Source organism: Thamnophis sirtalis, unplaced genomic scaffold (assembly GCF_051295495.1).
Source record: "Thamnophis sirtalis isolate CommonGarterSnake01/CBP01778 unplaced genomic scaffold, rThaSir2_p1.2 scaffold_10, whole genome shotgun sequence".
NCBI lineage: Eukaryota > Metazoa > Chordata > Lepidosauria > Squamata > Natricidae > Thamnophis > Thamnophis sirtalis.
This window is the reverse complement of record NW_028261390.1, coordinates 57,552,215-57,565,922: the sequence shown is the minus strand read 5'-3', so window position 1 is coordinate 57,565,922 and position 13,708 is coordinate 57,552,215. Positions and strand designations below refer to the sequence as shown.

The window sequence follows — 13,708 nt, the reverse complement described above, 5'->3', positions numbered from 1 at the left end:
ACTTCGACAAAAACATAATTTTGCGCAATTTATAGTTTAAACTACAAAAATGTATAATTGCAATATATAATTGTATTTAATAAACCAAAAATAAATTATTTAACATACCTGCTTAGTAACTTCTTTGTTCATCAGTCGATTTCGTATGTTGCCCTTGATATTATTGAACTTGTTTGGGGTGCCGTGAACCAGGGCTGTGGAGTCGGATACTTCCAGCTCCACGTCCTCATCAACATGCCGCTCCAGCCCGCCCCTGCTATGAATATTCCTAGTGACGCGAGGGCGAAGAACAGGAGTAGACTCTCTGTGCCGGCCTGACTGGAGAGAGGCGCACACTGTTCCCGCGCTCCTCTCCTGCGGGTCCTCCCTCGCCGCGCTGATGACGTGTGTGCGCACGGCACGCACGCCTTACCAGCAGCCCCTGCGCTCAGAAAGGGGCGGCGGCGATACAGTAAGTGAGTGTGGGCGGGGGAGATCACACGTCCCGCCCCCCCCGTTCCTCCAGCACAGATTCTTTCATCCTCGGCGGCCGTGCAGGAGCCGAGGATGAATCGCATGCGTGTCACCCCAAATGGCTACACGTGTCAGCACTGACACGCGTGTCATAGGTTCGCCATCACTGCTCTAGAGCAAGGCCCTAGGAAATTGTGATGTAGGCCTCGTATTATATTTTTCATGACAAGAATGAACAACAGTGGTAATAATGCCAAGGCTTGGTGCACATCAATTTTCACAGAAAAATTGCTGTAAAGGCCAGCAGTGCATAATATTCAGCCCTTGTGAACAGCAGCAGCTAGGCAATGTAAATGGATTATCGGCTAATGGTGTTAACATAAAACATTTGGACTTATTTTATGAGCAGCCAAGGAACATCGTGGCCATGTACTACACATCCTATGAGCTGATGCAGAATACTGTCAAAAGCCTTTTCTGGGTTGAGAAAAATCAGGGATAATGACGTCTTCCTTTCTCCATGAGCATCCAAGCTACAACAAATTGTCCTAGTTGATAGATGTTTTGTCACCTTTAATAGTTGGGCAACTGTTTTAGCCATAAACATTTTATTGGCTGCTGAATTGTAATTTGCCCATTGTGACCTATAAAATGTAGTTATTGCTAGTGTGCCCTTTTGAACCAAAGAAGTGGCATAACTTACCTAGGCAGTTCATTTCCTAAAGACCTGAAATATTATGTCCAAGTATTTAATATTGCAATGGAATTGTGTAATATCATTAGAGGTATTTTATAATTATTATTATAATAAATTATATTTTTATAAATAAATTATATGTATTATTATCTATAATTACAGATCATTTATTATAGGAAATGATTTTGATATGAAATTGTGATATACTTCAGGTATTGTGCAAGTATTCTGCTATGTTATGGAATAATAGGGTTTGAATTTGCACCAGAGTTACAAAGGGCTGAAAGTGAAATGATTGGCCTATCCTATCTTAAAGTGAACTATTCCATCTTACCCTGTCAATACTGCCTCCCAGCAATACTTTTAATGGGCTTTAACTAAGTTTTGAATTATGCCTTATCTAAATTTGCAAGTGAAAATTAAGGGAAGATGGGAGAGAATGGAATGGAACGAAATGGAATGGAACAGAATAGAATAGAATATTATCACTTTAAATGTACACTAATCAACAACATTAAAATGAAATTTCATTGCATTCAGCTCTCAAAAGATAACCATTATGCTATGGTTGATAGTTGCTTTCAAACTTAGGCACTATGCCAAAGTGCTTAAACTGTTCTGTAAAACTTATTAAATAACCTATGGTAGATAACTTGTGAGCTGATCAAAATGTATATTGCTAAAAGAAGTCATTTTACACAGAACCATTTACCAGTTGTAGATTAAGCCTATTTATGAAACATAGCAACCCAAAACCAGCTGGGTTGTATTTGAAGGATCTGGGCATAAATGGTGGTTCAATTCTTCAGGAGGGTCAGCATGGAATTGTTCATAGAGTACTTCATTTTACCACCAACTCTTGTGCTGAAATCCACACTTAGTGAAATATATGTGCTGGGAAACTTATTCAGGCAAAAAGTGAGGAAAGTATCAATATAGTTCCAGATTGATATGACATGTGGATGTGGTTCTAAAAAGAAGATATAAATGAATGCACAGTAAGGAAAAGTATTCAGACTAACAAAGGCAATATATCATTCTCAAATTAAAGTAGTTGTTTTACAATTTAAACACAAGTTGGAAGCTGAAGACCTACTTCTTCATGTCTGATAACTCTGAGACTAGAATGTGCAGGATGTAACAGAAAAATGTAATTGGGATTGAAAAATCCCTCAACATCCATGTACCCTAAAAAAAAAATCAAATTGATGCAGAGATCTAACAAAATGAGGGTCTGCTTGTTTTAAGGTCACTCCAGTTATGTTCCAAATGATGAATATATTGTGGCAGGATGTAATTGTTGCTTTGCTGATTATCTTGAGCTGCTTTGTCTGGATAATTGTGCAAAAGGAGCAACATTTGGGTTGAATAAATTATTTTTTTGGGGAGAAAATATAGAACAGAGCCCTTGTTGCTATTTAGGTGAATTTTATATTGTGTCAAGGATAAATCTATAGGAGAAGTTTTATGGACAGGACAAATAAAGGCCAGAATGGGGATCAGAGGGAGAAGGGAGACATATTCAAAGTTCCTACGGAAAGAACACACTTTCAGGTAGAAATAACAAATTGTAGATACGGCAACTTTTGGATGAGTAGAATCAGGGGGAACCAGTGGAGATGAATCAGGCTGTTGACTAGTCTGTTCTTTAGATCACAGTTTTAGATATTATCACCTGTAGGCTGATCATCTGGAGGATTATAGAAGGATTGTATTACATTGATCAATTTGGTTTTCCCTTCATTTGTCTGAATTACCTTTGGATGGAGCACGTTCTTTTTAAGAATGCTAAATACTCAGACAATGAACTTGTCAACATTTCAACAGTTGGAGGGAGTAAAGTGTTGAGGGACTCAGTTGCAAGCAGTCACTGAAGCACCGATTTGACTGCCTCGGGTTTGTGTATAATTATTTGTTGTTCTTCTGTAGAAAGTATGCCAAACAATTGAGTAAGTTTTCCTCATCCTCCATAGGATTGACTGATGTCTGTATCTTCCCTTTAATTAAATTGAGGGTGTAATGCCTCCTATGCTTATCTGGTCCTGACCTTGGATTTGGTAGAACACTCTGCTGTGCAGACAGTTGTTGGCAGATATTATGAACTCTGGGGCTTATGCCATCCTTCCTCGCAGGCTTGGCTCTCCTCCCAGAATTTAGCAGAGGCGTACATTGCTATTGTGAAAGAGTCGTATAGACATAATTTGAAATCCCTCAAAAATTGTTAAATTTAAAAAGCATTGAAGAGAATGCAAAATGCCTAAATGTCAATATTATTCTTTCAAATTCATGCAATCTGGGAAGTCATGAGATTTCTGTAAGCTTCCTGGGATATGTTCTACAGTAAAGAAATTGTTAGAGAAGGAGCAGTACTGCTTGTCTGTTGTGCCATTTGCCCTTATTAGGAGTATTAATTGCAACCTGGAGCAATCACTACAAAAGTAGTTTACCCCAAGGGATCCTGGGAAACATATGGATTTTGAATAAGGTCTGGCGCAACTGAGTTGGTGGATAACTACATAACAGGTTTAGTTATAAGCTTTTCTATTATAGCCTTCATGTATTTTCTGATTGGAATCTAGCAGCTGAAAGAAAATTGCAATAACTGTTTTAGCGGTTAAAAAGCAATTCTTAGAAATGAAGTACACATCCACATTTAAATCACTTGTGGTTTTAAAACTGTCCTTTCCTATATCTATGACAGAAGCCTCATCGGATGAAGGAAAATTATCTACTTCTACCAAATAGGGTGTAGAATTTATTAGCATAGATGGAGAAGAAAAGGGAAGACAAGTCCTTAATGCTGGAACAAATCCTTTAGTTTTAGCTGCCTGGAAGTTTCTTGACCTTAGAGCAGTGATAGCTAATCTTTTTCCCATCACATGCCAAAAGCAGGGGGAATTAAGGGGGGGTTATACACGGGCGTGCCCACACCCATAAATCTATGGGTGTGCCCCTGTGCACATACACACACAACCCCCACTCTTCCCCGCTTTTGGCTCTCAATGGACCCGTTTTTTGCCCTTTCTGGACTCCAGAGGCTTTTTTAGGAGCCTGGGGAAGGAGAAAGCGGCCTCCCCTCCCCCCGAAGGTCTTCCAGAGGCTTCAGGAGGTCTCTCTGAAGCTTCCAGAGAGCAAAAACCGGCCCTACATGCAAACTGGAAGTTCAGAAACAAACTTCCGGTTTGTCCGTACGGCTGTTTTTTGCCCTTCGGAGCTTTCCCTGAAGGAGGGAAGGAGGCTTCCCTGAAGGCTCTGGAGGGCGAAAAATAGCCCTACGAGTAAACCGGAGATCCATTCCTGAAGTTCCGGTTTGCCCATAGGGCTGGTTTTTCATATTCCAGAGGCTTCAAGGAAGCCTCTGGAGGGCGAAAAACAGCCTTTAAAGAAGGCCAAAGTCAGCTGGAGCTGACAGTGCAATGCCTTGTGTTCCCCAACAAATGGCTCCGCTTTCCACTTGTGGCATGCGTGCCATAGGTTCGCCATTATGGCCTTAGTGTATTCAGAATACTTGAAATATTCTCTATATCTCAGGCTTCTTCCCTTTGAATTTGAAAGAATTCCATTTGGATTCTTTCATTTGTTCCTATCTTGTAGCCATTGCTGCCTCCCACGATTGGCAGATGTCCAAAGTATTGGATTCGAAAGTCTACAATATCAACTAATTTGAATTCTAATTTCTAAAATTATTGATCCCAAAGCAGAGTACTAAGATTACTAATTGACATTAAATAAAATGACTAAGTAAACTATTTTAAAAATAAAATAAAATAACTAAAATAGAAGAGTTATGCTATCACTAAAAATTCTTTCCTTCTGTGATCATGTTGATTTGCCCCCTCAACCATCATTCAAAATATCTGTATATGTTTGTATCTGTTTTGTGTGTAATTCTGAGTGCATTAATTTATGTGATTGCATAGTGAAAAGTTTAAAAATTATTCTGCTTTTTGTTAAAATGAAATGCATAGACTCGGAAATTTTATGTCTTTAATTTTTTAATCTCAATTACACAAAACAAGATTTTTTTTTCCAAAATTTGGAATCATTACAATATACTAAAAGGACAAATAAATGGTTGAGCTTCTTAATATCTCTGCTTGGCATAGATTGAATAAAGTATAAGGTAAACATTTATCCATGTCTTGTTCAAATAATAAACAAACATATTTTTAAACAAAAGTAATCTGGTTCCAAATTAATTGCCAGTTGTCTAATATTTTAAGTATTGATAAATATTTTCATTTACTTTTCACCAGACTTATTGCAATATTTACGCTATTTAAATTAGTAATTATTTTCCCTAATTCTTCATAATCTTTAGGCTGTAAATACAGATCCAGTCCCAGTGAAATTACATTATGATAAATCACATGATCAAGTATGGGTGCTCAGTTGGGGAAGCTTTGATAAGGATTCTCCTACACTACAAGTAAGTATATGCATTTTTATATTGCATAGAGGCATGTGCATTGACTTGAAAATACATTGTTTCTTTGACAGAGATTCAACTTCATATTCACATAGAAAACCGTCAGAAAGATAGTTATACAGTAAATATATGAACACGTAAAATATATGAGTGTTTAGCAGTGATATAGTAGGAGGTGAGCTTTGTTAGTCTATTAATATAAGAAAAAGAGGAAAGCAAAGTTCCAGAACATAGAACATAGCATATCTTTATTATGGTCAAAGACAAAGTTCCAGATCAAACTGCTTTAGCTAAACCTCAGGAACAAAGAGGTATTTGAATCTGAATGGGTTGTCAATTTGTCAATCTGTCCGCTATTCAGGACAGAATATAATCCTAACTATAACACAGAATGCCACTCAATTAGAATTCTTCACAGCCTTAGAAGCAGCATATAAAACTAAAGGACTTATTTCAGAGACCTAAGAAAAGATAAGGATAATCATGTCACAAAGAACTGAATCGAAGAGCAGAACAACACAGAATCAAAGCAGATGATAGAGCAGGCCCCCCAAAAATCCTTAAAAAGGATCAAACCATCATTATCCTCACAGCAGACAAGGGCTGTATCACAGTTACTTAGCTTCCAATAAAGAATTACTGGAAGACATCCCTGTAAATAGATTTGGTATGTAGATGATACCTTCGTCTTTTTGCCTTTTGTCTTAATTTGTTATGCAATCAGTTATTTCATTAAAAAGTAAACCACTTGAAGACTTAAATTATAGTGGTGTCATTTTGGGTAGAAGTGTTACAATAATGAAAATATGACAGTAACAGTAACATTCTCCAATATGCTGTCCTATAGATCAGGGGTGTCAAGCTCACGCCATCATAGTAGCATCATGTGACTTATCGGGACTTCATTCCCCTTTGCTAAACCGGGCATGGGCGTGGCTGGCACATGACGCATTCGGCCATGGGCTGGGAGTTTGACAGTCCTGTTCTAGATGTATTTGGCCTGTTTCTTTAAAAACTTCTAGATGGGACTTTCAGAATCACCAGATTATGAAGAGTCCTTGATGCTCCCTGGGCTTGCTTGTTTTCTCGCAGACGTTTCATTACCCGAGCTAGGTAACATCATCAGTGCCAGCCAGATTATCTTTCTTTCTTTCTTTCTTTCTTTTTTTAAAAAATAATCTTTATTGGTTATACATTTTTTTAATAAGACATACAAATACAGCTTTAAACATACAAACCCTCCCCCTCCCCCCCCTGGTGACAGTCATTCACAGCCCAACATTTTTTTTTCTTCCTCATTGTTTAGTCTCTAAGCAGCATCTTCTTGTTACAAAATTCAGGGATCTATTACAATACCCATGTTCACTTTTAGTTCCCATTGTTAACAACTGCTATTTAACTTTCCCAGTTTTAAGTCCCTGCTGTTCTCCTTGTCGCCCACATATACCATAGGTTCCAGCTAAGATAATGTTCCGTTTCTCCTTTGTCCCTCAGCCAACCCCTCATTCTGTCCATTTCTGCACACTCATAAATCTTTTTAATTATGGCATCTTCTGATGGTATGGTAGTAGATTTCCAAAATTGTGCATAGGTTATTCTTGCGGCCACAATTATATGTAGGCTCAAATGCCATATAGATTTACTTATGTTTTCTGGTTTTATTCTTAGTAAAAAAGTCTCGGGTTTCCATTCCATACTTGCCCCGGTAACCTCTTTAAGCCAGTTTTGAATCCTTCTCCAGTATTTCATGGCCTCAATACAGGACCACCAAATATGGTAGAATGTGCCATCCTTTCTTCCACATTTCCAACAGAGTGGAGATAACTCAGGAAACATTTTGGCTAACTTTGTTGGGGGAAAGTGCCATCTATAAACCAGGGGTGGGTTGCTAATCCCAACCGAACCGGTTGGAACGGGGCTGGCGGTGTCCTCGTGCATGCACGCAGTTCACGTATGCGTCTTAGTGCCTGCGCAATGCTCCAGCTGCTCGTGGAGACTCGCGCAGGTGCTGTATGTGCCATCCAGCTGCTCGCGGAGAATCACGCAGGCGCTGTATGTGCCATGCGCCTGCGTGGAAGTGCAGAAGCCTTCAAAGACCGGTAAGGAGCGCAGGCGGGTGGGTGGGCCCTTCGCCGTTCCCGGAAGTTACTTACTTCCGGGTTCGCCGACCAACCGGTTCGCGGGGACCACCGTGAACCGGTTGAAACCCACCCCTGCTATAAACCATCTTGTATATATTTTCTTTAAACACTGTATATATCGTAAGTTTAATAGTCTTACTCCATAGATCCCACCATTTACCCATTTCAATCTCATAGCCAAAATTTCTCTCCCATGCTAAACATTTTCTTATCAAACAAAATCTTATCCAACTCCTGAAGGTTTGGGTAGATGCCAAACCGTTCCTTATCGCTTTTAAACCTATCTTGCTTTATTTCTGATAATTTAACATTCAAATGATGACTTAAGAAATGCACAATATGTTTTACAGGTGATAACCCAGGCCAGTGGAAGTATTTCTCATCATACTATTCACACTCAGCCAGTGGGGAAACAGTTTGACAGAGTGGATGACTTTTTCATTCCATCTGCAACTCTCCTTATTACCCACATAAGGTAGGTGAAAAACTATAATAAGGTTGAGGTTGGGTGTCAGATATTGAATCAGACATTTTATTTGTATTTATTCTCTTAATAACTCACCCTTCCTGCAAGTAGAATAAACTCTGTCACATTTATTTTCATGACAACATTAAGAACATTATCAGTCTGTGAGCTTCATGGCTGATCAAATCAATCTCAGGCTAGCACAGTATACGTTGTGCTATACTCATGGGTATTTGAATCTATATGAATGTCACTTTTACATAAAACTGTTATTGCTCTTAGTAGATTTGTTCCACAAAGTCTGAACTGCTTTTAAGCATTTCTATAATGCAATCTTGCCAAAATCTAATCCAACACTCTGTGGGATTTACTCCTACATAAGGTGATTTTAATTTGCAAGTAGACTCTTCCATTTAGTGTTTCCATTTTTATATATTACTCTTAGTCCTGAATCTAGTACTTCTCCTACTGTAACGGAATTGTATAAAAATTGTATTTTAATTAATGCATTGTTCGCCAGGTTTACATGGCCATTTATTCAGATCTTGTTAAATAGAATGATGGGCACAATGGGATTCTTCGTAATTTAACATATCTTTTGCATTCTAATGAAATGTAATGACTGTATTGTTTCCCATAACTCATTAATAAAGTTTAAGAAAATATAAAAACATAAATTCAATTTCAATCCTTCTGCTCCTAGTGAATGCCTTTGCTGTTAGTTGTATTTTTCTCTTTATTTTTAACCTAATCTGTTAATTTATATTGTAAAAAGTATATGAGCATTATCTGCAGCTACCATATGAAAACTTAGAAAAGGTAAAGGACAAATTTGAAAAAGGGGCAAATCTAAAAAAGTTTATAATAAAAATGTTTAATTGTTTATGTTTATTACTTTGCTTTACAAAATCGAATTCAAGAGCAAAACCAAAAAAAGTTTAATAAAAAAGAAAAATATACTAATAATATCTGAAATCAAAGAGTATATTTTTTTAAAAGACCATTCAATTTCAATATTTTTCACCTAAATGTGAAAAGCTACAGGTAGTCCTTAACTTATGACCACAACTGGGGCTGGATGTTCTGTAGCAAAGTAAGGCAGTTAAGTGAGTCACGCCTAATTTTATGACCTTTTTGCCATGGTTATTTAGTGAATCACCAAAGTTGCTAAGTGAATTATGTCGTTTTTAAGCAAATCCAACTTCCTTAATTGACTTTGATTATCGGAAACTGGGAAGGTTGCAAGTGGCAATTGCATGATCCATGGACAATGCAACCATCATAAATACATGTTATAATAGCTATAAATGAACAAAAAAGAAGAGGGGGACAAAAGTGAGTTTTTAAAAAATAAATAAACGTAAAGAATAGCTTACTTGGAGGAATGGTTCTTTATAATAAAGGACAGCTAAACTTTGATGGTAAATCATATGAATCAAGTAAAGACATTAGAAGAAAAAATATTTATTGTGACATAAATGAAAATGGATAAAATATTATTGAGAGATTTATATTTTCAATACTCTTTTACCTTTGATTTTTAACTGACTTTTGATCATATCTATGAATCTGAATATATGTATGTTACAGTAGAGGGTTTCAAATTTTTTAGAACCTCTTCTGTAGGTGTGACCTGCTTTGTGGGAGTGGCTTGCTGGCCATGTGACCAGGTGCGAGTGGCTTGCCAGCCATGTGACCGAGTGGGAGTTGCTTGGCAGTCATGTGACTTAGTGGGCATGGCCAACTGTAAAATGTGGTGGAACTCACTTAACAACACTCTTGCTTAGCAACCAAAATGTTGGATCAGAAACACTGGCATTTGAAGCATGCAAGTCTTAAAGCTGTCAAGTTACAAGACCTTGCACCCCTAACCCTTTTGGGGAAAAAAAACCCAGGGGTGTTCAAACTTGACAGTTTTAAGATTTGTGGACTTCAACTCCCAGAATTCCTCCTCCAGTCATGTTGGTTCAGAAACTCTGGCATTGAAGTGTGCCAGTCTTAAAGCTGTCAAGTTACAAGACCCTTGCACCCCTAACTCTTTAGGAAAAAAAAACCTAGGGATGTTCAAACTTGACAGCATTAAGATTTTAAGGTTTAGATACTACTCTTAGAGGCGGGAGGGGAGATTGGTGAGCCAGCCAATCAGTGAGCAGCTGGCGGGGCAAGCGTGGTGCGGATGTGGTGGAACCGGTTCTAAACGGCATGGTAGATTTGTGGAACCTCTTCTATAGAAGAGGTTAGAACTGGCAGGAACCCACCCCTGGTATGTTAGCTTATGTATGTATATGCATGTATGGTATACAGTATGTATGCTTGTACATAGTGCTTGCTTCATTTTTGTAGACAAAAATACAAAATGTATGGGGTTAAATTATTTACCACTAATAGTACAGTGGACATTCTCCCAGGATTTATACCCTTGTTTGAAATAGCAATAGAAATAGCACTTAGACTTATATAGCAATAGCACTTAGAATTATATACTACTTCATAATGCTTTACAACATTCTTTAAAATATCAGCGTATTTCCCCCAGCAATTTGGGTCCTCATTTTATCAACTTCAGAAAGATGGAAGGCTGAGTCAATCTTTAACCTTGTCAGGATCAAACTCCATGTCGTGGGCAGAGTTAGCGACAATACTGCACTCTAACCACTCACTACCAGAGCTCCTTGAAAGATGTGACAACCTACACAACAGTTTTCTTTTTCAAACTCTGTGTGCCAATCCTACTTCATGTAATGCAAGCTATGCTTTCTTTAGCATATTTCCCCATATTCAAGGCCATTACACTCATTAAAACTTTAAACAGTTTTTGATTGCAGTATTTGATATTGCTGAATTTAGTTATGAAGGGAATATTTCCTTTTTCTCACAAACATTTCATCCAAAGCTCGGTAATAGTTACCAAATGAAAAGAGACAGCTAGTGCTAAATAACTCTGTTATTCCACATGCTGTGGTGGCACTTGAAGATCAATTACTTCGTAGTCCAAGCAGAGACACAGTACAGAATGGCTTGAGGTAAAAACCATTATGGAAAACAAGCATGTTGTTTTATTTTATTTTATTATCCCTGGTGCTTTATTATTGTTGTAGACAAGATTTTATTTGCACAATTAGATATTGGAGGAAAAAATGTAGGCATGAGAGTTAGTGGGGGAAAAGAAGAACCAATAATTTCGAATGAAACAAAGGGTTAGGGTTAGGGTATATACTTGGACTTCTAAATGTGATATAACGTACTGCTGAATAGAACTGAATTAGTTTTTATCATAAATTGCTTTTTACCTTAATACTTTTCAAGTACTCTGTTCCATCTGAATTAGGGGTTATTGCATTCATGCGAGTCTTTTTAGTATATTTCATTTGTACTGAAGGTGACCTTCCTTTCAGGCAGGTTTTATTATTATAAGGTGTTGTGACCCAGCAGCGGCCGGCTGAGCTGTTGGTGGAATCTGACAGCGATGAACATTATGGGATTGCCCTGGAGGCTGAGGAAGACTCTGGGGGGTGTTCGGAGTCAGAGCAGGGACTAGAGAGTCCTGTTGGGCACCAGATGGTGTCTGAGCTAGGGAGCAGTGAGGAAGAACAGGGGGAGATTGTCCCTGACATACAGATGCGGAGGGCTGATAGGAGAAGGCAGCAGCTGTGGAAACAGGCTCGCAGAAGGAAATAGGACACAGGTAGCTACTGATTGGCCCCTCCCAGAGAGCTTATAGGTGGAGCAACGGGAGGGGAATTTTGCAGGAAACATCAGTTTAAGTTTGAAGAAGTCCGTGAATTCCGTGAGTCTGGTTTTTCATAGAGATAAGTTTCTGGGCTCCTAGCCAAGGGGTGGCTTATCTACTTCATTAGTCGTGGCAGATGGCCAAGCCGGCATCAGTATAATTCGGAGGCTTGGGGGGACAGAACATAAGGTGTGATTATTTTAGAATTCTTGATTAAATGACTCGATGATCAATTCCAGAGTATGTTTTGCTTGCAAAATATAAGCCGTGGGAACAGTACTATGAAAATCTAATAATCACCTTCCTTTTAAGATCAAGATTAAGAGGAACAACCTAAAATAAGATTTTACCTTCTGAATTTACAATCCTTTGTAGGCCTATAGATGCTTCAATGTTGTTTTATTAATTTTCTTATGCCTAGAATACCCAATGACCAAACTATGAAAAAAACTGAAAAATCATTTTTGCTCCAGCCCCACTAAGGTTGAGTGCATGTTGTGTCTTTTTTAACTTGCTTTGTCTTCTACTTTTTTAAACTTTTTACTATTCCTTTTATTGTTTTTATGTAAGCCGCCCGGAGTCCTTTGGGATTGGGCGGCATATAAATGTATTAAACTCGAAACTCGAAACTTTCCCTTTCAGAATTCAGTTCTAACACATTCCTTGTTTTTGCAGTCATTTTGAATAGGCCAACTTTTAAAAATTATCTTTCTAAAATGAATTCTGATGAAAAAGTATAGCTAATTCTAATAGGAGTATATTGTCTTTGATCTCCATTTTTACAGAAAATAACTCAACCTCCAGAGCATACTTGAACATTGTATTAAATTGCTTATAGGCCCAAACTAAATATAGTTAAAGTATGAACTTGTATTTTTAAACAGTTAAAATTTACGTTTATCCATTAATTGGGAAAGTCCAGTTTCACAAATTATAACTTGGCTTAAGAGTTTTTATTGATGGTTTCAAATAAATATGAACAATTTGTGTAATATTAATATGGCTGTCCTATCCAGAAAAAGTGACCTGGGTTGCACACATTAAAAAAAAGTATAAAAAATAAACATGTCTAGAATAGACTGGAATGGAATGGAATAGAACAAAGTAGAATAGAATAGAATAGAATAGAATAGAATAGAATAGAATAGAATAGAATAGAATAGAATAGAATAGAATAGAATAGAATAGAATAGAATAGAAAATATGGAACAGAACAGAAATAAAATAGAACAGAATTCTTTATAGAATTTGTCTTTGGTGCATATGCTCTCAGTGTACATAAAAGAAAAGATACATTTGTCACAAATCATAAGCTACAACACTTAATGATAGTCATAGGGTACAAATAAGCGATCAAATCATACTAGTAAACAATCAATATAAATCATAAGGATACAAGCAACAAAGTTACAGTCATAAATGGGAGGAGATGGGTGATAGGAACGATGAGAAGATTAATAGTAATAGTAATGCAGACATAGTAAAGACTTTTACATGTTGAAGGAATTATTTGTTTAGCAGTGTGATGGCATTTGGAGGGAAACTGTTCTTGTGTCTAGTTGTTATATTTGCAATGGAACAACCTCAATATTTCACCAATCTCCTATGATTCCAAGATCAAGTCAGGTCTTGATGGACTTCCAGAAAATAAGGAAGGATGGAGCTGTCCTCACTTTAAGAGATGGGAGCAAATGTTCCCTAAGGCAGGCACCACTTTATACTTTTTATTTTATTTTCTTCTTATCTTGCATACATCCCACCCCTTTTCGGCTCTCTGTTTTCATTTGTATTT

The 13,708-nt window shown here is 37.5% G+C and overlaps 1 protein-coding gene across 1 annotated transcript in view; it reads left to right on the top strand.

Annotated features, from left to right (window-relative positions):
• Positions 1–13,708, top strand: part of FSTL5 (follistatin like 5) — a 356,407-nt gene that overhangs the window by 325,941 nt on the left and 16,758 nt on the right. The window contains exons 14-15 of the mRNA XM_087724670.1: positions 5,472–5,579; positions 8,071–8,195. Of these exons, the coding sequence (XP_087580796.1) occupies positions 5,472–5,579; positions 8,071–8,195 (233 nt within the window). The remainder of the gene's footprint in view (positions 1–5,471; positions 5,580–8,070; positions 8,196–13,708) is intronic.